This window comes from Pseudophryne corroboree, chromosome 3 (assembly GCF_028390025.1).
Source record: "Pseudophryne corroboree isolate aPseCor3 chromosome 3, aPseCor3.hap2, whole genome shotgun sequence".
NCBI classification, from domain to species: domain Eukaryota; kingdom Metazoa; phylum Chordata; class Amphibia; order Anura; family Myobatrachidae; genus Pseudophryne; species Pseudophryne corroboree.
In genome coordinates, this window is record NC_086446.1 from 431,834,251 (window position 1) to 431,860,539 (window position 26,289).

The following is a 26,289-nucleotide window of genomic DNA, read 5'->3' on the forward strand; positions in this document are numbered from 1 at the left end:
TATATAGACTGGTTGATAAAGAGATAGTATACTCGTAACTAGTATGTATGTATAAAGAAAGAAAAAAAACCACGGTTAGGTGGTATATACAATTATGGACGGGCTGCCGAGTGCCGGCACAGAGGTAGCCACAGCCGTGAACTACCGCACTGTACTGTGTCTGCTGCTAATATATAGACTGGTTGATAAAGAGATAGTATACTCGTAACTAGTATGTATGTATAAAGAAAGAAAAAAAAACCACGGTTAGGTGGTATATACAATTATGGACGGGCTGCCGAGTGCCGACACAGAGGTAGCCACAGCCGTGAACTACCGCACTGTACTGTGTCTGCTGCTAATATATAGACTGGTTGATAAAGAGATAGTATACTCGTAACTAGTATGTATGTATAAAGAAAGAAAAAAAAAACACGGTTAGGTGGTATATACAATTATGGACGGGCTGCCGAGTGCCGACACAGAGGTAGCCACAGCCGTGAACTACCGCACTGTACTGTGTCTGCTGCTAATATATAGACTGGTTGATAAAGAGATAGTATACTCGTAACTAGTATGTATGTATAAAGAAAGAAAAAAAAACCACGGTTAGGTGGTATATACAATTATGGACGGGCTGCCGAGTGCCGACACAGAGGTAGCCACAGCCGTGAACTACCGCACTGTACTGTGTCTGCTGCTAATATATAGACTGGTTGATAAAGAGATAGTATACTCGTAACTAGTATGTATGTATAAAGAAAGAAAAAAAACCACGGTTAGGTGGTATATACAATTATGGACGGGCTGCCGAGTGCCGACACAGAGGTAGCCACAGCCGTGAACTACCGCACTGTACTGTGTCTGCTGCTAATATATAGACTGGTTGATAAAGAGATAGTATACTCGTAACTAGTATGTATGTATAAAGAAAGAAAAAAAACCACGGTTAGGTGGTATATACAATTATGGACGGGCTGCCGAGTGCCGACACAGAGATAGCCACAGCCGTGAACTACCGCACTGTACTGTGTCTGCTGCTAATATATAGACTGGTTGATAAAGAGATAGTATACTCGTAACTAGTATGTATGTATAAAGAAAGAAAAAAAAACCACGGTTAGGTGGTATATACAATTATGGACGGGCTGCCGAGTGCCGACACAGAGGTAGCCACAGCCGTGAACTACCGCACTGTACTGTGTCTGCTGCTAATATATAGACTGGTTGATAAAGAGATAGTATACTCGTAACTAGTATGTATGTATAAAGAAAGAAAAAAAACCACGGTTAGGTGGTATATACAATTATGGACGGGCTGCCGAGTGCCGACACAGAGGTAGCCACAGCCGTGAACTACCGCACTGTACTGTGTCTGCTGCTAATATATAGACTGGTTGATAAAGAGATAGTATACTCGTAACTAGTATGTATGTATAAAGAAAGAAAAAAAAACCACGGTTAGGTGGTATATACAATTATGGACGGGCTGCCGAGTGCCGACACAGAGGTAGCCACAGCCGTGAACTACTGTACTGTGTCTGCTGCTAATATATAGACTGGTTGATAAAGAGATAGTATACTCGTAACTAGTATGTATGTATAAAGAAAGAAAAAAAAACCACGGTTAGGTGGTATATACAATTATGGACGGGCTGCCGAGTGCCGACACAGAGGTAGCCACAGCCGTGAACTACCGCACTGTACTGTGTCTGCTGCTAATATATAGACTGGTTGATAAAGAGATAGTATACTCGTAACTAGTATGTATGTATAAAGAAAGAAAAAAAAACCACGGTTAGGTGGTATATACAATTATGGACGGGCTGCCGAGTGCCGACACAGAGGTAGCCACAGCCGTGAACTACCGCACTGTACTGTGTCTGCTGCTAATATATAGACTGGTTGATAAAGAGATAGTATACTCGTAACTAGTATGTATGTATAAAGAAAGAAAAAAAAACCACGGTTAGGTGGTATATACAATTATGGACGGGCTGCCGAGTGCCGACACAGAGGTAGCCACAGCCGTGAACTACCGCACTGTACTGTGTCTGCTGCTAATATATAGACTGGTTGATAAAGAGATAGTATACTCGTAACTAGTATGTATGTATAAAGAAAGAAAAAAAAACCACGGTTAGGTCACTGGTATATACAATTATGGACGGGCTGCCGAGTGCCGACACAGAGGTAGCCACAGCCGTGAACTACCGCACTGTACTGTGTCTGCTGCTAATATAGACTGGTTGATAAAGAGATAGTATACTACTAATATTATATACTGGTGGTCAGGTCACTGGTCACTAGTCACACTGGCAGTGGCACTCCTGCAGCAAAAGTGTGCACTGTTTAATTTTAATATAATATTATGTACTCCTGGCTCCTGCTATAACCTATAACTGGCACTGCAGTAGTGCTCCCCAGTCTCCCCCACAATTATAAGCTGTGTGAGCTGAGCAGTCAGACAGATATATAATATATATAGATGATGCAGCACACTGGCCTGATTCTGAGCAGTGCACACAGATATGGTATGTGACTGACTGAGTCACTGTGTGTATCGCTTTTTTCAGGCAGAGAACGGATATATTAAATAAACTGCACTGTGTGTCTGGTGGTCACTCACTATATAATATATTATGTACTCCTGGCTCCTGCTATAACCTATAACTGGCACTGCAGTAGTGCTCCCCAGTCTCCCCCACAATTATAAGCTGTGTGAGCTGAGCAGTCAGACAGATATATATAATATTATATATATAGATAATAGATGATGCAGCACACTGGCCTGAGCCTGAGCAGTGCACACAGATATGGTATGTGACTGAGTCACTGTGTGCTGTGTATCGCTTTTTTCAGGCAGAGAACGGATTATATTATGTACTCCTGGCTCCTGCTATAACCTATAACTGGCACTGCAGTAGTGCTCCCCAGTCTCCCCCACAATTATAAGCTGTGTGAGCTGAGCAGTCAGACAGATATATATAATATTATATATAGATAATAGATGATGCAGCACACTGGCCTGAGCCTGAGCAGTGCACACAGATATGGTATGTGACTGAGTCACTGTGTGCTGTGTATCGCTTTTTTCAGGCAGAGAACGGATTATAAATAAAAGTGGTGGTCACTGGTCACTATCAGCAAAACTCTGCACTGTACACTACTGAGTACTCCTAATGCTCCCCAAAATTAGTAAATCAAGTGTCTCTCTAATCTATTCTAATTCTAAACGGAGAGGACGCCAGCCACGTCCTCTCCCTATCAATCTCAATGCACGTGTGAAAATGGCGGCGACGCGCGGCTCCTTATATAGAATCCGAGTCTCGCGATAGAATCCGAGCCTCGCGAGAATCCGACAGCGTCATGATGACGTTCGGGCGCGCTCGGGTTAACCGAGCAAGGCGGGAAGATCCGAGTCGCTCGGACCCGTGAAAAAAAACATGAAGTTCTGGCGGGTTCGGATTCAGAGAAACCGAACCCGCTCATCTCTAATATATATATAGCAGTACGGTAGGCCACGGCTGTACCTACCTCTGTGTCGTCAGTGCACTTGACGTCCATAAGTAATATAATACTATACTATCCATCCATCTACATTGTATACCTGTGGTGGCTTTTTTTTTCTTCATACTAGTTTAGCAGTCTGCTGACAGTGTCCACCAGGTCCGTTATTATTATACAGTATATTATATATATATATATATATATATATAGCAGTACGGTAGGCCACGGCTGTACCTACCTCTGTGCCGTCAGTGCACTCGTCGTCCATAAGTAATATAATACTATACTATCCATCCATCTACATTGTATACCTGTGGTGGCTTTTAGTTGTGCGCATTAAAATATGGAGAACAAAAATGTGGAGGTTAAAAAAATAGGGAAAGATCAAGATCCATTTCCACCTCGTGCTGAAGCTGCTGCTACTAGTCATGGCCGAGATGATGAAATGCCATCAACGTTGTCTGCCAAGGCCGATGCCCAATGTCATAGTACAGAGCATGTTAAATCCAAAACACAGTGCCACTCCTAGAAGGGCCAGGTGTTTGTGTCGGCCACTTGGGTCGCTGAGCTTAGTCACACAGCTACCTCATTGCGCCTCTTTTTTTCTTTGCGTCATGTGCTGTTTGGGGAGTATTTTTTTGAAGGGCCATCCTGCGTGACACTGCAGTGCCACTACTAGATGGGCCAGGTGTTTGTGTCGGCCACTAGGATCGCTTAGCTTAGTCACACAGTTACCTCATTGCGCCTCTTTTTTTCTTTGCGTCATGTGCTGTTTGGGGAGTATTTTTTTGAAGGGCCATCCTGTCTGACACAGCAGTGCCACTCCTAGATGGGCCAGGTGTTTGTGTCGGCCACTTGGGTCGCTGAGCTTAGTCACACAGCTACCTCATTACGCCTCTTTTTTTCTTTGCGTCATGTGCTGTTTGGGGAGTATTTTTTTGAAGGGCCATACTGCGTGACACTGCAGTGCCACTCCTAGATGGGCCAGGTGTTTGTGTCGGCCACTAGGGTCGCTTAGCTTAGTCACACAGCTACCTCATTGCGCCTCTTTTTTTCTTTGCGTCATGTGCTGTTTGGGGAGTATTTTTTTGAAGGGCCATCCTGCCTGACACTGCAGTGCCACTCCTAGATGGGCCAGGTGTTTGTGTCGGCCACTTGGGTCGCTTATCTTAGTCACACAGCTACCTCGGTGCAAATTTTAGGACTAAAAATAATATTGTGAGGTGTTCAGAATAGACTGAAAATTAGTGGAAATGATGGTTATTGAGGTTAATAATACTATGGGATCAAAATGACCCCCAAATTCTATGATTTTAGCTGTTTTTTAGGGTTTTTTGAAAAAAACACCCGAATCCAAAACACACCCAAATCCAACAAAAAAAATTTGGTGAGGTTTTGCCAAAACACGTTCGAACCCAAAACAAGGCCGCGGAACCGAACCCAAAACCAAAACACAAAACCCGAAAAATTTCCGGTGCACATCACTAGTTTCGGACAGTTTCTGACTGAAGAGCTCATGTGGTAGTAGGTGCCCATCCTTAAGAGGTATGGCCAGCCACACCCCTTAAGCATGAGGGGTAGCTCTGAGATAAACATCTTGGATGTCAAAATCTGGGAGTGAAAACTCCCCTCTCCAGCGATTCCTGCTCAAGCACCCCAGCGCATCAGCTTAATGCTGTGTCTCTCTTCCCAGCCGGCTCCCCTGGGCGTTTGAGAGATCTTGCAATTATTGAGAGATCTCCTATTCAGCGCTGTCCCTGCTGTGGTGAATGGGCAACGACAACTGCAGCAATTGAAACAATAGATGTAGGTATCAGACAGTCAGTGCTATTGACCGTTCAGACATTGCCTGGTATATAGGAGTATTATTTGTAGAGAGCAGCACCGATACCGATTTAGACAGGGGTGTGTAACGCCCTTGTCTTCCTGCACACATCCCCGCAGTCAAGCATAATGTGCGCCAATACCGCTTCTACCCCATAAAGGCACTTCATACATAGTCCCTCTTGAGCTTTTTAGATAACACTGATCAATTTGATGTGCAACATTAGTACATTTGTGTACGACAGTCTGAATCTGGGTACAAAGAGTTCTGATGCAAATTGCGGCAACTTTTTTTCACAAAAAGTTCCGTTGTACTCAGCCTGTGGCTTTGTATGTGTGTATATAGAAAAGAACCAAACACACATGTCCATCTGTGGTACTGGTCCACAGGGCCAGATTAAGGGTGGTGGGGGCCCAGGGCAACATAGGTTGTAGGGGCCCCCACTACTACTACGATTCCCCTGTCCCTCCCCAGCCTCCCCAGACTATTCTAGTGAAAAAAGTGTAAGTATCTGTAGGTAAGGTTTTAACTAGAGTATGCATCCCTCGTCTGAAGACCTTCAATGGAGCAAATCCGGGTTTATAATATGAAGCATAGTGGTACTAAAGGAGGACTCATGAAGACTTTTTCAATCCTGGAACTCTTTTGAGGATTTAAACACCTCTAAAGCATTACACTGAAGAGTTTCATTAGATACCCAGGCCCAGATTTATCAAGCCTTGGAGAGTGATAAATTGCATGGTGATAAAGTACCAACCAACCAGCTTCTAACTGCCATGTTACAGGATGTGTTTGAAAAATGACAGATAGGAGCTGATTGGTTGATACTTTATCACTGTGCAATTTATCACTCTCCAAGGTTTGATAAATCTGGGCCCAAGTTATAATGTAACTTTCTAGTCAGTTAGGAACCAGGGGATACTTTTCTCACTCTCACCTGTATACTTGTTACAAATTCATATACTGTAATTTTACCTTTACGTAAATAAATATATCCAAAAACTGTATACTGTATGTTAGTACCACTTTAGAATAAAACACTGTAAAATAATTATTGACTTGTATCCTTTTGGGACCCTTCAGAAATTTAACTGTGTGTTGCCAGGCCTGATTCAGTAACTCGGTACACCTGAGACGTTCCATGTCTTTGTCTGAGATTAGTTAATCCACAGTCATCTGAAGCTGTATCCTATTAATGTGCTGACTATCCAGTGAGAGGCATAATATATAGATGCCTCCCAACATGACCTATTCCAGGATGGGCAAAATGCTCTCTTCCTGAACTGGAGATCACATGAGCAGTGGCAGTTGCAGAGGTGGGGCTGCAGCACGGTCCAAAATTCAAATAGTGAAGCCGTACCAACTGCCGTCCCAAACACTGACAAACATTGCCAACTGCGACTCTCTGGCAGTTGGTGTGGCTCCCCTATTAAAATTTTGGACTGTGCTGCACTAGTTCTCCCTCATCTGCCTTTCAGCACTCACAGCCATGAACAGTTACCATAGCTCCACCTAGCCCTATGTCACTATGGAGTCTCTGGGACACCTCAGCTAGGCCCTAGCTCCATCTCGGCCCCCTCTGAGTACCGCTACTCTTCCCTTAGCTTTGGTTATTCTGTGTCACCAACCAGCCAGGAGCAGCTCCTCACGTTGCAGATCTCTATCTCCCCCATGTACCTATCAACTGCACCCCAACCGTCCTATATAAAGTCCCAGCTTGTGCCACCCGTCTTCGACCACCGCCGTGCTCTCTGACCATGTGATAGGTAAAGTCACAGTCATGCCGATGTTCTCCCAGGAGGTACAGTAGCAGCATTCTCATACTTGGGCATTGCTGCATGATATTGTTCCTCACATAGCACACAGATTCAGCTGCTGCAAACCACACAATGGAGTTTACATTAAACAAAGCTTTTTACAGTTGCTAATTAAGCCTAAGGGCCTGATTCATAGTTTGGTTTGCATACAACTATGACAAAAGCAGGGAGGAGGCATATATTTACACAAGACACTTCCTGCGGGATTAACATAATTTAGAAGTAGCGGCTTAGACAATGCTACTGCTTTGCATACAAGAATGAATCAGGCTCTAAATTACAACAGTTATAAATTGCAACTAACAGAAGCATTGGCTGGCAGTTATATATCTTCATGTGACTGAATTAAAATTATATGTGAACTCAATGACCCCTCACTAGAGTTACATCATTCAAAGGTGACACTTAACTTTGTGTGGGAGATATATGTAAAGGCCCCCATACATTACGGCGACTTGTCTGAGGCACAAATCGGATCCGATTTCCCTTGAACCCCCCTGGCAGCTCCCCGGGAGTGCGTCCATCCGATTTGGCACTTAATGTGCCATTTTTACATGCAATTTATTTCACGCAATATATTGCATGCTGCTGCCGCTGTGTGGGTGGGTCCAGAGAAAAGCCACTCAAGTGAAGACATCTGAGAAATCGTATGCAATATATCGCGGGTGCTTAAAAACTAGCCACGATGTGTACCTGATGGCTGCGATTCCGATTTATCATATGTGCAGCATGTCCGACCACCAACCCAGCCCCGATGTGCATGGGACCGTGCATCAGATAGGATGTCAAAAACATCCGATTTGGCCACTTTTCACCAGCTTTCTCGGCCCGATCAGTTTGAATCGGGTGAAATTTAGCCATAGTGTATCCCCCATAGCTTGAGAGAGATAAAGGGGCGATTTATCACCATCTAAGGATGCTGATGGGATGTGATAAAATCGACACAATCTGCACTGCAATAATTGACTACATCGCCATTACTGCCTCCACCAGCCCTACACCCCCCATGCACATCACGCCCTTCCCCAACGTAACTACCATTGGAGCAGGAGATGTGGCTGCTTCCGTGCCCTGGCTACCTCCAGGGCGGTGCTGCCTCCACTGCTGATATGTCCTTGGGAGGAAGCTTGCTGTAGATGTCCCAGCAGAGAGATGTAAGAGCAGGCGGAGGCTGAGCCCGGTTTGGAGTGCAAGGGGTGCATCTGGGTCCGAACTAGGGGCAGCTGAGCCTTGACTGAGAATGGGTGGGGGGGAATCGCAGGCAGGTATCGACCATTGTGTGGCATGTGGCATAAGCATTGTGGCAAAAGGCAAGTGGATGGGGACTTGGGGCCTAATTCAGACCTGATCGTAGATGTGCTAAATTTAGCACATCTACTATCAGTCACACAGACATACGGGGGGATGCCCAGCACAGGGATAGTCCACCCTGCATGTCAGGCCAGACTCCCCACACAAATACATGATGCTTTTGTACTTTAGGAGTAGCTCCTTGCTAGCACAGCTCCTGTGCGTTGCTGTGAAGGTCACAGTGGCTGCATGTGATGTCACGCAGACACCACGGCCCGCCCCCCCCCCCCAATGGTCCGGGCACGCCTGTGTTGCCCGGACCGCGCCCCCCTAAACGGCGGCCAAATGCCGCCGGCCCGCCCTCTCCCACCTAGTGACCACCTCTGCCTGTCACTGCGGCACCGGCACATGTGCAGTTCAGACCTGATCGGCTGCTGTGCAAAACACGCACAGCACCAATCAGGTCTGAATTAGGCCCTTGAACAGGCAGTGAATGTAAGGGCTTTAACAGTTACAGACAGACAGTTACTGTGTTGGTTGGAGGCAGAGATGGGAGTGGCACGCAGTTAACCACTTAACTGATGATGTTTCCCTTTAAAACCGTTCATATAATTGATTTAACTGTTTGTTTTTTTCATTTGATGTAGTTTCAAAACTCTTTTTTATATTTAAATATTAATATCTGCAGAACAGATCTCCTTGTCAAAAACTGGGGGACACAGAGGGGAGGTGCAGTCACATGTGCTCTGACCATGCCAGTTAAGTGGTTAAAGTAGGAACATAAGATGGGATTGGCTGGTAGTGAAAGTGAGGACAAGAGCTGTAAAAATGGGGGCAGTAGCTGGAAATGACAGGCAGTGAAAATGGGGACAGGAGCTGGAAATGGCAGGTACAGTAGTGAAAGTGGGGACAGGAGCTGGAAGCGACAGGCAGTGAAAGTGGGGATAGGAGCTGGGAATGGCAGGTAGTAAAAGTGGGGACAAGAGCTGGGAAGGCAGATAGTAAAAGTGGGAACAGGAGCTGGGAAGGCAGGTAGTAAAAGTGGGAACAGGAGCTGGGATTGGTAGACTGTGAAAGTGGGGACATGTCATGACTGTGGTTTTTGTGAATCTGGTGATGCTGAGTCGACTCCATACCCTCCAAGTGGACCTGGAGTATTGCTTCAGAGGTCCTGCGTCAGACAAACATTTTCAACCAGGTCCATGTGGCCAGTTCCTACTGTCATGACTGTGGTTTTTGTGAATCCAGTGTTAGTGAAGTTTGTGCAGGTGACTGGAGGACTATGTGAATATTAGGCTGGTCTGTAGGAATCAGTGAGAAGAAGGAGCAATCCCTGACTGGGGATCGAACCCGGGCCTCGGCAGAGGAAGCCGTATCCTGACCACTGGATCACCAGGGACTTTGATAGCAGGATGATGAATGTACAGGTGAGATTTAACTGGATATAGTGTCACAGGAGTAGGTGCTTATGTACTCGAGGTTACTGGCGAGATAGTAAGACAGACTGGTTACTGGTGATACTGAGAACCGGGCTGGTTACCGGTGAGACTGGGACGCAACTGTAATCCAGGCTGGTACCGGATATAACTGGAAACACAACTGAAAGTAAAACGATGACTGTGGCTGTGACTTTAGGACGAGGCTGAAGAACACGGCGGCTGTGACTTTATGATGAGACGGTAGAATACTACAGCTGGCTTTAAGATGAGAATGTGGAATACTGCAACTGTGACTTTAAGATGAAACTGTAGAATACTGCGACTGTGACTTTAAGATGAAACTGTAGAAATACTGGATATCAATGGTAACACAACTGTAATCCAGACTGGGTAGCAAAAGAGCAGAGTTATACATGAACCAAAGTACAAGTGTTACCTTTAGGTAGCTCAGCTTCTAAGCTCACACAGGTGGTCATTCCGAGTTGTTCGCTCGTTGCCGACATTCGCTATGCTGCGATTTGTTGCTAAATGCACATAGTACGCAGAGCACATGCGCTCAGTTATTTAACACAAAACTTAGTAGATTTGCTGATGTTCGTGCAACGCTTTTCAGACGCACTGCTGATCGGTAAGTGATTGACAGGAAAGGGGTGTTTCTGGGTGGTAACTGAGCGTTTTCCGGGAGTGTGCTAAAAAACGCAGGCGTGTCAGGGAAAAACGCGGGAGTGTCTGGAGAAACGGGGGAGTGGCTGGCCAAACGCAGGGCGTGTTTGTGACGTCAAACCAGGAACTAAACGGACTGAGCTGATCGCAATCTAAGAGTAGGTCTGGAGCTACTCAGAAACTGCAAAGAATTATTTAGTAGCAGTTCTGCTAATCTTTCGTTCACTGTTCTGCTATGCTAAGATACACTCCCAGAGGGCGGCGGCCTAGCATTTGCAATGCTGCTAAAAGCAGCTAGCGAGCAAACAACTCGGAATGAGGGCCACAAGCTGTGTGTGACACGAGGAACTGGCAGAGTTTCCAACTCAAGTCTCCTGGATTATACTTCCTGGTCCTTGGTGATTGGTGAGCAGTGTCAGGTGATTCAGAGAGTCTCAGGCTGGCACAGAATTGGACAGCTCTGGGTCAGGTGAACAGTCACTGTCATGTGAGTACTCTAGACTAGGCTGTGATTTGGAGTGAGGCCTAGCAGGCCGAAAGAACACTGAAGCCTGAATTTCTGCAAACAAACAAAGGATGCTGGCTTTTAGGCCTAAACTTCAGATTGCTTAATTCAGACTCACACAGAATATTAATCACCACAGGTGGAGCTCGTTAACTCTTACCTTCCAGGCAGAGAACTCAGGACTCAGGAAACTCATGGTAATGGCAAGCTGTTTATCCCAGTGAGCAGAAAAGACACAGGATCCAGGATAGATGGCCGGGGTCAGTCACCCAATATGAGAACTACAGTCAGGATCAGGACAGGAGTTGGGAATGGCAGGCAGTGAAGTGGCGACAGGAGTTGGGAATGGCAGCTGTACCCCTTTCAGGTGTGTATAGCGTGACCGGTGGTCAGGAGACCCGCCGGTCAGCATGTCGATGCCGGAATGCTGGCGGGGGGGGGCGAGCACAACAAGCCCCTTGCGGGCTAGGTAGCCACGGGTTTTATACCCACTCTATGGGTGTTGACAGTCTCCTACATCCCCCCCATCATTATCTCCCCCTCTTCAACCGATAGCTCTCTGTCTCCCTCTCTTATTATTCCATTTCTCTCTCTCTCTCTCTCTCTCTCTGCCCCCCCCCCCCCTCTGCTTTTCTGATCTCCCACAGGTGCTCTGTCCTGCCACCCTCCTCCCCTGTCACTCTGGTAGAGCATGACAGGGCCCATCCACAATTTTGCTATGGGACCAACAAAGGTCTGGTTAGGCCCTTGCAAAAAGCCTTCTTTAAATAAATATATTAAAAGCATACATCTAATAATTTTATGTGAATATATGCATAAACATCTAATTGGGCAAGGTGAAGGTCTAATGCAGTGGTTCCCAAACTGTGTGCCTTGGCACCCAAGGATGCCTCAGGACACTTGCAGGGAGTCCCTTGGATTGGTGGTCCAGCAGGGGCGGACCAGAAGAAAATGAAAGGGGGCGCACCATGATAGGGGAACGGTAATAGTTATATTTACATGCACTTAAGGCACGCGTGCTCCCAGATAAGTGGTGTAGTATCACGGTGGGCGTGGCCTCACAGAATACACCATCAGGTAATGATTGGCTGTAGGAGCGCATCCTGGTTTATTGCCAATGTTACACCCTGATGAAAAGGCTGATTGGGCATTGAAATGTTGGTCACCTGTTCCATTAGTTATGGGAGCCTGGAAGGCACCCCAGCACAACATAATTATTATAATTTTTAGTTGGATCCGGCAGATGCAGCATACCTTGTTTTGGGCACTGCACTGAGACTCAGACTGCAGGACACTAACTGCCCATCTTTGATTAGCAGAAGCAGACAGCTGAATCTCCAGCAAGCAGCATAAGACATCTGCAGGACAGCCCTGTCACAATCACACGGGCCGCCTTCTCAAAGCTGAGCTGAGTTTGACTGCACCTAGCATGGTAGTAAAGGAAGTGGAGGAGGAAGTGCTGGAATTATTGTGCGGTGCAGTGAGGGCTGCGGTGCAGTGAAGGCTGATGAAGCCTTCTGTGCCGTAATAAGTAACAGTCTTCCTCGATGCTGGCATTTGAACCCCGCGCCTGTGCTGGACTCTGGCTGGCTGGCAGTGGGTGAGGTAGGTTGCGGTGTGAGCAGGGGGAGGCTCCCCATTGGTTACCACACGGACTTGCTGTTAGAGCCGCGGCGGGTCCTAGTGCCTGCCGGCTCTTTTATCAAATCTGACTGACGGAAATAGTAGTAGTGCTGCTGCTGTTCTCCTTTTGGGGAAAAAAAAGTCAGAAATCACAAGGGGGAAGGGGGCAAGGGCCCGAGTGCCACCCCCCCCCCCCCCTCCCCCCTGGATCTGCCTATGTGGTCCAGGGCCAATTACATTTATTTATAGTCAATGTAATAGGCAAAACCAGTGTTGGTAGCTTCCAATCATGATATGTGGACAAACAGAAGCAAATCTTGTCCCTCACCACACAATTGAACCTAAGGATGACATATAAACACAATTTACTTTAGATTTATTTCTAAATTTCTCAATAACAAACTTTTGGCCTAGGGGTGCCATGAAAAAAAGTCTGATACTCTAGGGCAGGCTTTCCCAACCACGGTCCTCAAGGCACACCAACAGTGCAGGTTTTAGTGATATCCAGGCTGCAGCACAGATGGTTAAATCAAAATAACTGAGCTACTAATTAATTACCTGTGCTGAATCCTGGATATCACTAAAACATGCACTGTTAGTGTGCCTTGAGGACCGTGGTTGGGAAAGCCTGCTCTAGGGTGTCACAATTCAACAAAGTTTGGAAACCACTGCTCTAATGGTACGTTTTCTAAAACAGTAGGAAAGAAAAGGCATTTCTGAAGTCATGTCTATTTATTATAGTCAGTTTTTTAACTAAATATATAAACACTAGATGGAGCTATTACAGCATTATGCAAATAATTATGGTTGTAAAAAATACAATACCGTACAAGAGTAAAAATACATAAAATTAATAATTATTTTATATACCTGACTAGGACAAATAGCTATACATTAAATCTGTGAAAATAATTGTGTCATCTTCTACATAGCAAGTTTAAAATAGAAGTCTCACGTGATAACTAATCCTTTATACCCATTTATGAAGAAATTATGTTTGAAGGATATTTTTGATTGCATCTTAATGTACTGCTCCGTGTTCCTGTCTTATAGTTTTAATAGCCAATATTCTGTGATTTTTTTTAAAGCTTTTTCTATTACTGTTTTTATTTTTATTTTTTTAATACATTTCCTATAATACAGTATTTCAGAGCCAGCTTTTCACATTTAAAGGACTTAGGGCTCTATTTAGTAAAATATGTCTTTTCTCACATATTTTACTTCTCTATGGGGTATATGCAATAGCGGGCGAATTTCAAAAAAAGGCGAATTCCGGAACGTTTTCGCCTCAAAAAATCAATTCGCCTATGCAGTGCAGTACTTTTTCGCAAAAAAACGGACCGTCAAAATTCGCCTTTTCTCAATTCGCCTTTTTCCGCATTCGCCTTTTCTGCAATGGTACAGATGCTGCAATTCGCCTCCAGCATATTCAATTCAAGTTTGGAAATTCGCCTGCAGTGCTTTTAGACAGCAAATTCGCGATTTTCAATCCGCCACACTTTGGAGGGTGAAAACAAATAAAAAAATTTTAAACATGTTTTTTTTTGTGCTTTTTTTTTTGGGAATAGCAGATCTATTTATATTAGAAGGGATTAGGTACTTTTTTTTTGGGGGGGGGAGGCACAAATATTATTTATATATTTTTTAAAATATTTTTTTTTTTTTATTGCTGGAACGGTAAAATCAGGAAAAAAAATGGCGTGGGGTCCCCCCTCCAAAGCATAACCAGCCTCGGGCTCATTGAGCTGGTCCTGGTTCTAAAAATGCGGGGGAAAATTGACAGGGGATCCCCCGTATTTTTAAAACCAGCACCGGGCTCTGCGCCTGATGCTGGTGCCAAAAATACGGGGGACAAAACGAGTAGGGGTCCCCCGTATTTTTAACACCAGCATCGGGCTCCACTAGCTGGACAGATAATGCCACAGCCGGGGGTCACTTTTATGCCGTGCCCTGCGGCCGTGGCATCAAAAATCCAACTAGTCACCCCTGGCCGGGGTACCCTGGGGGAGTGGGGACCCCTTCAATCAAGGGGTCCCCCCCCCAGCCACCCAAGGGCCAGGGGTGAAGCCCGAGGCTGTCCCCCCCCATCCAATGGGCTGCGGATGGGAGGGCTGATAGCCTTTGTGAAAATTAAAAGATATTGTTTTTTCCATTAGTACTACAAGTCCCAGCAAGCCTCCCCCGCAAGCTGGTACTTGGAGAACCACAAGTACCAGCATGCGGGAGAAAAACGGGCCCGCTGGTACCTTTAGTACTACTGGGGAAAAAATACCCAAATAAAAACAGGACACACACACCTTGATAGTAAAACTTTATTTCATACACCGACACACACATACTTACCTATGTTCACACGCCGACTGCAACGATCACCGACGATCCGAGGGTACCTGTCAAAAAATTATACTCACCTTCCAGCGTCCAGAGGTCCAGGTCCAGAGGTAAATCCACGTACTTTGTAAAAAAAAAAAACGATCACCGAGCCATACCGGACTAGAAAGGGGTCCAATGTTTTCACATTACACTCCTTTCTCCCGAATGCCGGGACATCACGTGACTCCTGTCACTGATGTCCCTTCAGCCAATCAGGAAGCGCTACTGCCGTGGCGCTCACCTGATTGGTTGGACGCCGTCTGTACTCTGACAGCGCCTCGCAAAGCCGCTCCATTACTTTCAATGGTGGGAACTTAGCGGCTAGCGGTGAGGTCACCCGCCGGTCAGCGGCTGACCGGCGGGTGACCTCACCGCTAGCCGCTAAGTTCCCACCATTGAATATAATGGAGGGAGCTGTGCGATGCGCTGTCACAGCGATCAGCCAATCAGGTGAGCGCAACGAAGTTGCGCTTCCTGATTGGCTTAGAGACCTGTCAGTGACAGCTGTCACTGACAGGTCTTATTCGTGGAAAGGTGTCCCATGTGTCAGCATGGGACCCCTTTCAGTCCGTTTTTGGTGCGGGTAAATGCGTTTTATTTTTTTGCCAAGTACGTGGATTTATCTCTGGACCCTGGTTAAGGTGAGTATATTGAACTTTGCTTTTCAGGTATCCGTGGATTCTACAGGGAGAAGAGGACCGATGTCGGCGTGTGAACATAGGTAAGTATGTGTGTGTCGGTAGTGTGAAATAAAGTTTTACTGTCGACGGTGTGTGTGTCCTGTTTTTATTTGGGTATTTTTTTTCCAGTAGTACTACAGGTACCAGCGGGCCCGTTCTTCTCCCGCATGCTGGTACTTGTGGTTCTCCAAGTACCAGCTTGCGGGGGAGGCTTGCTGGGACTTGTAGTACTAATGGAAAAAACAATATCTTTTTTTTATCACAAAGGCTATCAGCCCCCCCATCCGCAGCCCATTGGATGGGGGGGGACAGCCTCGGGCTTCACCCCTGGCCCTTGGGTGGCTGGGGGGGGGGGGACCCCTTGATTGAAGGGGTCCCCACTCCCCCAGGGTACCCCGGCCAGGGGTGACTAGTTGGATATTTAATGCCACGGCCGCAGGGCACGGCATAAAAGTGACCCCCGACTGTGGCATTATCTGTCCAGCTAGTGGAGCCCGATGCTGGTGTTAAAAATACGGGGGACCCCTACTCGTTTTGTCCCCCGTATTTTGGGCACCAGCATCAGGCGCAGAGCCCGGTGCTGGTTTTAAAAATACGGGAGATCCCCTGTCAATTTTTCCCCCGCATTTTTAGAACCAGGACCAGCTCAATGAGCCCGAGGCTGGTTATGCTTTGGAGGGGGGACCCCACGTCATTTTTTTTCCTGATTTTACCGTTCCAGCAATAAAAAAAAAAAAAAAAATATTTTAAAAAATATATAAATAATATTTGTGCCTCCCCCCAAAAAAAAAAAAGTTCCTAATCCCTTCTAATATAAATAGATCTGCTATTCCAAAAAAAAAAAAACACCAATAAAAACATGTTTAAAATTTGTCCCGGCATTTGGGAGAAAGGGGTCTGATGTGAAAACATTGGACCCCTTTCATTAGTCCGCTGGATCGGTGTGCGTTTTTTTGTTTTGCCAAGTACGTGGATTATCTCTCTGGACCTGGATGTACCTCTGGACGCTGGAAGGTGAGTATGATTTTTTGACAGGTACCCTCGGTTCGTCGGAGATCGTTGCAGTCGGCGTGTCAACACAGGTGAGATGGATTGCCCAGAACTCCCTTTGTCCAAAATCACCCTGGCATGTCCAAAGTGCAGCCCTCCGGCACTTGCGTCACTACACATCCAAACATTCCATGAAACAGCAATGCTGGTCAGGGAATGTTTGGATGTGTAGTGACGCAAGTGCTGGAGGTTTGCATTTGGACCCACTGTTCCCCGCTTGTGTTGTGTGGACTGTATGTACCTCTTCTTTCCAGTCCCAGGGTGACACTATTACCCACATCTGGTAGCTCATACTGTTCTCTTCCACAGGTCCTGCGTTGTATCTTCCCAAGTGGCGTGGATGTGAGGAGACACGACATTTCACCTGATGTTCCATGGGAGACCCTACTGGTGATGTGGACCTGACCCTCCGCCATGTAGCAGACAACCCCCTCAGGTGAGATGTATTGCCCAAAACTCCCTTATCCAAAATCACCCTGGCATGCCCAAAGTGCAGCCCTCCGGCACTTGCGTCACTACACATCCAAACATTCCATGAAACAGCAATGCTGGTCAGGGAATGTTTGGATGTGTAGTGACGCAAGTGCTGGAGGTTTGCATTTGGACCCACTGTTCCCCGCTTGTGTTGTGTGGACTGTATGTACCTCTTCTTTCCAGTCCCAGGGTGACACTATTACCCACATCTGGTAGCTCATACTGTTCTCTTCCACAGGTCCTGCGTTGTATCTTCCCAAGTGGCGTGGATGTGAGGAGACACGACATTTCACCTGATGTTCCATGGGAGACCCTACTGGTGATGTGGACCTGACCCTCCGCCATGTAGCAGACAACCCCCTCAGGTGAGATGTATTGCCCAAAACTCCCTTATCCAAAATCACCCTGGCATGCCCAAAGTGCAGCCCTCCGGCACTTGCGTCACTACACATCCAAACATTCCATGAAACAGCAATGCTGGTCAGGGAATGTTTGGATGTGTAGTGACGCAAGTGCTGGAGGTTTGCATTTGGACCCACTGTTCCCCGCTTGTGTTGTGTGGACTGTATGTACCTCTTCTTTCCAGTCCCAGGGTGACACTATTACCCACATCTGGTAGCTCATACTGTTCTCTTCCACAGGTCCTGCGTTGTATCTTCCCAAGTGGCGTGGATGTGAGGAGACACGACATTTCACCTGATGTTCCATGGGAGACCCTACTGGTGATGTGGACCTGACCCTCCGCCATATAGCAGACAACCCCCTCAGGTGAGATGTATTGCCCAAAACTCCCTTATCCAAAATCACCCTGGCATGCCCAAAGTGCAGCCCTCCGGCACTTGCGTCACTACACATCCAAACATTCCACGAAACAGCAATGCTGGTCAGGGAATGTTTGGATGTGTAGTGACGCAAGTGCTGGAGGTTTGCATTTGGACCCACTGTTCCCCGCTTGTGTTGTGTGGACTGTATGTACCTCTTCTTTCCAGTCCCAGGGTGACACTATTACCCACATCTGGTAGCTCATACTGTTCTCTTCCACAGGTCCTGCGGTGTATCTTCCCAAGTGGCGTGGATGTGAAGAGACAGATCCCCTGATGTTCCCTGGGCAATCTACTTACATACAATTCAACTGCATTACAAATTTTAATAAAAACCACAGGAAACTTCTATTTTTAAAAGTTTATTGAAGAAAAAATTTTTTTAATAAAGTTTGAAAGTTAATTAAAACAAAAAAGTAGTTTGTTCTTCTTTACATTCTTTTCTTGTGTATATAGATATCTGTGGGGAAAAGAAAAAAAAGTATATTAAAGTAAAAACACACTAAATTCATGTTCATTTTTTTCCAATTAAAATTTGTGGAACAACACATCCCAGCATGAGTCATTGCTGGGCGGTGTTGTTCTACAAAGGCATGCGGTTCAAAGTGAAAGAATGTCGTCAGTGGTCTAGCACTTTGACATGCTAACATTTGTGGAACAACACAGCCCAGCATGAGCCATTGCTGGGCGGTGTTGTTCTACAAAGGCATGCGGTTCAAAGTGAAAGAGTGTCGTCAGTGGTCAGCACTTTGACATGCTAACATTTGTGGAACAACACAGCCCAGCATGAGCCATTGCTGGGCGGTGTTGTTCTACAAAGGCATGCGGTTCAAAGTTTCTTGAATTAAACATGGTTCTACTCACCTTGGTACGCTCAACACAATCTTATGCCGTCCACTTCATTTTTCCTCACAAATCCTATGAATAAGTCAAAAACACAGACTAGTGAATAGTAAATTCACACAATGAAAGTCTACTGTACATCATTACAAAAAGGATTTTTTGAAGAAAAAGGGGGTATCAGAATAGCTCTTTGGCCCATCATACATGTAGCCGCAAGGAGCTTTCATCCGTTACCACACGCGCCCGCATACATGCCCGCGCATGTATGCCTACACAAAGCTCCTTGGTAGTACCCGGTCACGGGTGGGGAAGCCCAACAAAGAAAAAACAATAGTAAGAAAAACAACAAACTAATGGGAGGGGAAGACAGGGATACATGAAAAACATTTAAAATAAAATAAAATAATACGACCGGGTTTATGGTGGAAGTCTGTCCGGATCCTCTTCTTCCCCCTGATAGGGCGTGGATGTCCTGGGAGGCTGGGGAGTATGTCGACTGGCCCTCGGTGCCCATGCTGCTGAAGAATGTGCGGCTGGTGGTGGAGGCATCTGGGGGGTGGGGTACATCCCTGTATATCCCTGGTACATCTGTGACTGACTGTACTGGGATGGGACTTGAGGAAGGGTACGATGCGTCCTTGTGGCTTGAGACGGCGGATATGGTGGATCACCAGCGTGTTGATGAGCTGGTACTGGGAGCTTATCATAGATCATCTGCAGTGTGGTTGCGATGAGCTGTTGGCTGGAAGAGGAGTGTCGATGACTATCCGACATGTTCTTATTGCTTTCTGCCAAACATGTGGTTTTTTCCACAAGCTTGACCAAGGAATCGGACATGATGTTAAGTATGTTCCTATTCTCCCTACGATCTTCAATTATGATCTGTAGTATTGTGGCCGTGCTGTCGGAAATAGTCTTCTGCAGTTCATGCAGATTGTTGGACATTTTCTCCATTGTCCTCTCAATGTTGTCCAGTCTGCTTCCCACAACATTTGTGTATGTATCCTGGCGTGTCCCAATCTCTGATGCCAGGGTGTGAACCCTCTGAACAGTTGAGGGATTCTGCCCTTCCTGGATGTCTGCCACCACATTCATTTGGGCAGCTGAAAAGAAAATTAGACAATATTATCCACATTCATCATACATTTTTTGGAAGGTTCACAATTCAATTTACTCACGCAGGGATGTAGCAACTGGAGCATCCTGCACTTCCACCTCGTCATCCTCTGACGACCCCTGTAGGAGATCCGGCCTGAAGTACGAACCAATCCCCGAAGCTAGTCCGCTGCTGGTTCGTGGCACCACTGTTTGCAAAATAAATTTTGGAAAAGTTGATAAACTTTACACAACTACTGCCCCCCCCCCCCCCCCCCACAAAAAAAACAAACAAACCTTCTCCATCCTGTGATCCCGCTGCTCCAGGAGCTCCACTTGTCCTCGTTTCGGAAGACTTTTCAAGGGTCTGGCTGGATACATCTGCACGGCTGTCCTCAAACCCAAGAAAAGTTTCGTCAGTTAACCCTGTAGACTCAAACAGATCGAGTGATGGGTCCACAAGGGTTGTGTCTTGAGGCTCTTCAGTCACAGTCCCAGAGCTCCTGGAGAGACGACGATCTGGTGATGGCCTGCGCGCAGGAGCTGTAGTTTGGCGCCCATCTTGTGGTGTGGTCGCCGACGGTGTCTGGTGCACAGGTGAGAGTCTGTGCACTGATGTCGTCTGGTGCACAGGTGACCAACTGCGCGATGACGAACTGTGGCGCACAGGTGACGATCTGTGTGCTCGCGATGCTTGCGGCGCAGTTGATGGTCCGCGCGCTGCTGCCGATGCCTGCTGCACAGTTAACGGTCCGTGCGCTGGCGATGTCCTGTGCGCAGGTGATGTCCTCTGGGCAGGTCTGTCTGAAAAAAAAAAAACACATTAGCACATACAAAAATTTTAAAGGGAAGTACAGCTCATGTGAATGTATTCTTACCATCAGACCTCCTTTTGGACGGCTGGTCTCCCGCCTTCCTCCGTCTTCTGGGCGGTTCTTCCTCCTCGAGAAAGCCAGCAGGACGGCTGGAGTCCACACCTCCGCGAACTCCTTCGACCATGGCAGGGTTCAAGCGCCTTCTAATAACGTTCTCCCAGGATAGCCACTTCAAATTGAGAGCCGGGCCACCTCCCGTAGCTGTCTCATGTCGGCGCTGAATCCCCATCTTCTTCTTGGTCTGTCTGCGGCAATCACTGTACCGCTTCAAGCAATTTTGGGTGCTCCGACGGTTTCCAGAAATTGCAGTTACTTGACTGGCGATGGATTCCCAGATGTTCCGCTTTACCTTAAATGCTGTTTTCTGTGCCCTTGATCCATACAAAACGTCGTAGGACCTGTCGACGCAATCCACTAGGACACAGTTTTCCGCCTCAGTGTATCTGGGTCCACGCGGCTTTTTCTGTCCTGCTTCTTCACCAGAGGCTTCCTCCTCCGACTGCTCCTCTGGCTGGCTTCTTGCCTTTAGGGATTAAAAAAAATATAAAAAATTTTTATTAAGATCGGTATGTACCTGTGAGTGTCAGTATCCCTGGCATTGCGCACCTATTACAGTAGGTGTGCATGGCATTGCACAAACTACAGTGGGTAAAGTTTGATGCTATTTGTGTCTGCAGGTGTGGTTAAGTACCTTTTTACTAGGCTTTTTCTTGGACTTCTCATGGGCCCTTGACGACCGCGGCTGGTCACTAGATGCCTGGTCGGTCGCATCCGCCTCCTGGGTTGGCTCCCACTCCTCATTGCTTTGCAGGGATAGATCCGAGGGGATGGGGGAAGGGGCGGATCGGGTTTGTTTGTCCCTTGACATCTCTGTTATAAAAAAAAAATACATACATGTATAAATGGCTGACCCTCACAAAATGGCTGCCCCTTACAAAATGGCTGCCCCTCACAAAATGTCGACCAGGCTGTCGACTAAACTTGCTCCAAATCACCCCAAAATGGCCAGAAAGCATCCCTGCACACTCAGGAGTCACCCCACAGCAAAATTAGGCGGGAAAACACATGTTTGCAAAACAGTCAGCAGCACATGTCGACCTGGCTGTCGACTAAACTTGCTCCAAATCACCCCAAAATGGCCAGAAAGCATCCCTGCACACTCAGGAGTCACCCCACAGCAAAATTAGGCGGGAAAACACATGTTTGCAAAACAGTCAGCAGCACATGTCGACCTGGCTGTCGACTAAACTTGCTCCAAATCACCCCAAAATGGCCAGAAAGCATCCCTGCACACTCAGGAGGCACCCCACAGCAAAATTAGGCGGGAAAACACATGTTTGCAAAACAGTCAGCAGCACATGTCGACCAGGCTGTCGACTAAACTTGCTCCAAATCACCCCAAAATGGCCAGAAAGCATCCCTGCACACTCAGGAGTCACCCCACAGCAAAATTAGGCGGGAAAACACATGTTTGCAAAACAGTCAGCAGCACATGTCGACCTGGCTGTCGACTAAACTTGCTCCAAATCACCCCAAAATGGCCAGAAAGCATCCCTGCACACTCAGGAGGCACCCCACAGCAAAATTAGGCGGGAAAACACATGTTTGCAAAACAGTCAGCAGCACATGTCGACCAGGCTGTCGACTAAACTTGCTCCAAATCACCCCAAAATGGCCAGAAAGCATCCCTGCACACTCAGGAGTCACCCCACAGCAAAATTAGGCGGGAAAACACATGTTTGCAAAACAGTCAGCAGCACATGTCGACCTGGCTGTCGACTAAACTTGCTCCAAATCACCCCAAAATGGCCAGAAAGCATCCCTGCACACTCAGGAGGCACCCCACAGCAAAATTAGGCGGGAAAACACATGTTTGCAAAACAGTCAGCAGCACATGTCGACCAGGCTGTCGACTAAACTTGCTCCAAATCACCCCAAAATGGCCAGAAAGCATCCCTGCACACTCAGGAGTCACCCCACAGCAAAATTAGGCGGGAAAACACATGTTTGCAAAACAGTCAGCAGCACATGTCGACCAGGCTGTCGACTAAACTTGCTCCAAATCACCCCAAAATGGCCAGAAAGCATCCCTGCACACTCAGGAGGCACCCCACAGCAAAATTAGGTGGGAAAACACATGTTTGCAAAACAGTCAGCAGCACATGTCGACCAGGCTGTCGACTAAACTTGCTCCAAATCACCCCAAAATGGCCAGAAAGCATCCCTGCACACTCAGGAGTCACCCCACAGCAAAATTAGGCGGGAAAACACATGTTTGCAAAACAGTCAGCAGCACATGTCGACCTGGCTGTCGACTAAACTTGCTCCAAATCACCCCAAAATGGCCAGAAAGCATCCCTGCACACTCAGGAGGCACCCCACAGCAAAATTAGGTGGGAAAACACATGTTTGCAAAACAGTCAGCAGCACATGTCGACCTGGCTGTCGACTAAACTTGCTCCAAATCACCCCAAAATGGCCAGAAAGCATCCCTGCACACTCAGGAGGCACCCCACAGCAAAATTAGGCGGGAAAACACATGTTTGCAAAACAGTCAGCAGCACATGTCGACCTGGCTGTCGACTAAACTTGCTCCAAATCACCCCAAAATGGCCAGAAAGCATCCCTGCACACTCAGGAGGCACCCCACAGCAAAATTAGGCAGGAAAACACATGTTTGCAAAACAGTCAGCAGCACATGTCGACCAGGCTGTCGACTAAACTTGCTCCAAATCACCCCAAAATGGCCAGAAAGCATCCCAACACACTCAGGGGGTACACCAATGCTAATAGAAGACCCAAAAAAGTCAATTAAAGAAAAAAAAAAACACGTGAAAAACTACCCCAAAACACAAGTCTCCCCCTAAAAATGCAGCAACACAAGCAAGGGGCTATACACATACCTGCACACATACACAAACACCCCATGTACACCTCATGGCAACCCCCACTACACAAACACATACATACATGCAACACCAGACACACATGTGGTACTTACCTACAACTGTAGTAAAAGCTCCTAAAATGGCTCTGCTCCGGGGTAACAGGAATCCTCCTGACTGTCCTGGAATAAAGCCTGCTGGGGTGTCCAAAGATATCCACAGCAAACAACCAAATTGCTAGCTCTGCACCTCCTCACACCTCTCTGCAGGTTCACAAAATGGCTGCAGAGCACATGCAACAAACAAGCCCTAATATAGTGCTGCTTTGGAAGGGAAGGCGAATTCAGTACGCCCACTGCTCGCCGATTGGCCGGAATCCGCCTGCGGGAGGGGCGAATCAGTTTTTCATTGAATATTGCGAATTCAGGGTCCCGGCGACAGGGCTGCGGCTGGCGATAGCGGGCGAATCATACAGAGGCGGATCTAATGACGCGATTCGCCCGCTATTGCATATACTCCTATATTGGGTGGATATTTATTATTCAATATTTTCAGGATATGCCCTGAAAACAGACATTTTGGGGGGTACCCACAAATATTAACCCTTGAGTGGTACCGCTACTCTTTGACCCATGTTGTTTTTTAATACACTATCATGATTAGTGACCTCGCCTTTCACTTATTTTTTCGTAAAGCCTTCCTAACAATTTGGTACACGTTCGCTAGTTTTCGTGTATTTATGTTTATTTTTTATTTATGTTTAGTTCCATTTGGCATCAAGTGGACCCCATAGTACCTTCCATGTCATATAAATATTTTCTCTTTTTTCGAGGTTCTGTGATGTAAAAAGTGTAACACAATGGCAAAACAACAGGGATTGTCAAGTGAAGACATTCTGGAGATTTTAGGCCAGCGCAAGAGATGCTACATTTGTCAAAGATCAAAGGACAAGAAAACTAAATTCATCTGAAATGAGTGCAATAAGAGCACAGCAAATGGTTGTGCAACCAATGCCAGCAGTAAAAGTCAGGTCTACAATGATGTGAAATCATCAGAAACTCACACGTGAAGTGTTGTGCAATATTATTTGGATTTTATAATACATTTTCTGTATCTGCTTCTATATAGGCTATTTGAAAGTCCCTAAAGGTGCATACACACTTAACGATATAATAAACAATATCGCTAATTTTCTTCCTCCTGAGCGATTTCATTAACTATATCGCCAAGTGTGTATGCAACTGACAACGGCCGATGCACGGCCCCGCGGGTTGTTAACGATGGTCGTGTCCATCCTACAGGCAGCTCAATTCGGACTCATCGTCCAAAGATGCATGTACAGCCTGGCCGCGGCATTACGGCACTGTGCGATATTGCTAGCGATATCACATAGTGTGTATGCCCACCGTCAGGCTGCCCAGGCCGGGAGGAAACACACTAGGCGATGTTGCTCACAGAGCACATCGCCTATTGTGTACCCACCTTAAGACAAATCCGCCTCTGTTTGTCGAGATTTGAGTACAAACATTTGTTGTATAATATTATTTAGAGAAAAACAAAATATTGTAATGTTTTTTTAACATGGGGTCCTGTCAATGTAACTTTTTTCATGGTACCAGAGCAGGGTTAAATATCCCCCACATGTACCATGGAGAGATCACAACAGATATCTCCAATATCTGCCATACTCCCTCCATTTCTGATCGCAAATGGATGCTATTATGCAGTTGGATTTACCAAGCTCCGGAAATGCAAAGTTTTCCCGAGCTTGGTCTGATAGCTAATGCCATCTCTATATTGCTTTAGCCGGGTGTAGTATGGTTGACCGGCGGTCTCCTGACCGCCGGTCAGCTTACCGACGCCGGAATCCCGGCAGCATACCGACGCCGGGATCCCGGCGGGGAGGGGCGAGTGCAACAAGGCCCTTGCGGGCTCGGTGGCAACCTGTGGTCGCCACGGGTTCTATTCCCACTCTATGGGTGTCGTGGACACCCACAAGTGGAAATAGCATGCCGACCATCGGGAAAGTGAGCCGTCGGGCTCGTGGAGGAGGTCATGTGACTGTCGGTCAGCTGACTGCCGGTCACATGAATACCACCCCTTTAGCCTATAGTAGTTTATGGGATACTTTTTCACAAATTCTTCCAGAGAGGGATCTTGCAGATCCCTCTCTGTCTGTCCCTGGTGACGCATGCACTGGCTGATGATTGTGCATGCATTGACTGCAGGGGACCCGAACCAGGAAGTATTGTGATAGTGCTACACAGCTCTTCACCAGGATAGGCTCTTATTGGGGGTGTACTATGATTGGCCGGCGCTCGGGATCCCGGCGCCCAGCATACTGGCGCTGGGATCCCAATCGCCGGAATGCCGGCAGTGGGGGAAGCACAAAAGAGCTCCACGCTGCAGGCACGGTGGAGCGCTATGTGTGCCATGTGCGCCATGCTATTTATTCTCCCTCCAGGGGTGTCGTGGACACCAGTAATGCTGAGCGCCGGGATCCCGACAGCCGGTATATTGAGTGCCTCCCCTTATTGGAGCC

At 46.9% G+C, this 26,289-nt stretch overlaps 1 protein-coding gene and 1 long non-coding RNA gene across 2 annotated transcripts; one reads left to right on the forward strand and one right to left on the reverse strand.

The window, feature by feature from the left end:
* The first annotated feature begins 17,037 nt into the window (after positions 1 to 17,037).
* Positions 17,038 to 18,416, forward strand: LOC135055855 (uncharacterized). Its single transcript, XR_010243827.1, has 4 exons — positions 17,038 to 17,190; positions 17,467 to 17,593; positions 17,870 to 17,996; positions 18,273 to 18,416. It is a non-coding gene; the product is annotated as an uncharacterized LOC135055855 (long non-coding RNA).
* Positions 18,396 to 24,172, reverse strand: LOC135055854 (uncharacterized). Its single transcript, XM_063960402.1, has 7 exons — positions 23,864 to 24,172; positions 21,554 to 21,732; positions 20,866 to 21,385; positions 20,285 to 20,791; positions 20,071 to 20,196; positions 18,914 to 19,995; positions 18,396 to 18,509 (listed from the first exon to the last, which is right to left on the reverse strand). Exons 2-6 carry the CDS (start codon positions 21,728 to 21,730, stop codon positions 19,310 to 19,312), a joined length of 2,016 nt encoding a protein of 671 aa, XP_063816472.1. The 5' UTR covers positions 21,731 to 21,732; positions 23,864 to 24,172; the 3' UTR covers positions 18,396 to 18,509; positions 18,914 to 19,309.
* Positions 24,173 to 26,289: the final 2,117 nt, after the last annotated feature.

Bases quoted from the DNA above. Each gene is read 5' to 3' on its own strand.
- LOC135055854 (XM_063960402.1), bottom strand. From the start codon at position 21,730: ATGTCAAGGGACAAACAAACCCGATCCGCCCCTTCCCCCATCCCCTCG. The intron at 21,386-21,553 runs GTACTTAACCAC...TAATCCCTAAAG, and splicing joins AGAAAAAGCCTAGTAAAAAG to GCAAGAAGCCAGCCAGAGGA. The intron at 20,792-20,865 runs GTAAGAATACAT...TTTTTTTTTCAG, and splicing joins GTCCAAAAGGAGGTCTGATG to ACAGACCTGCCCAGAGGACA.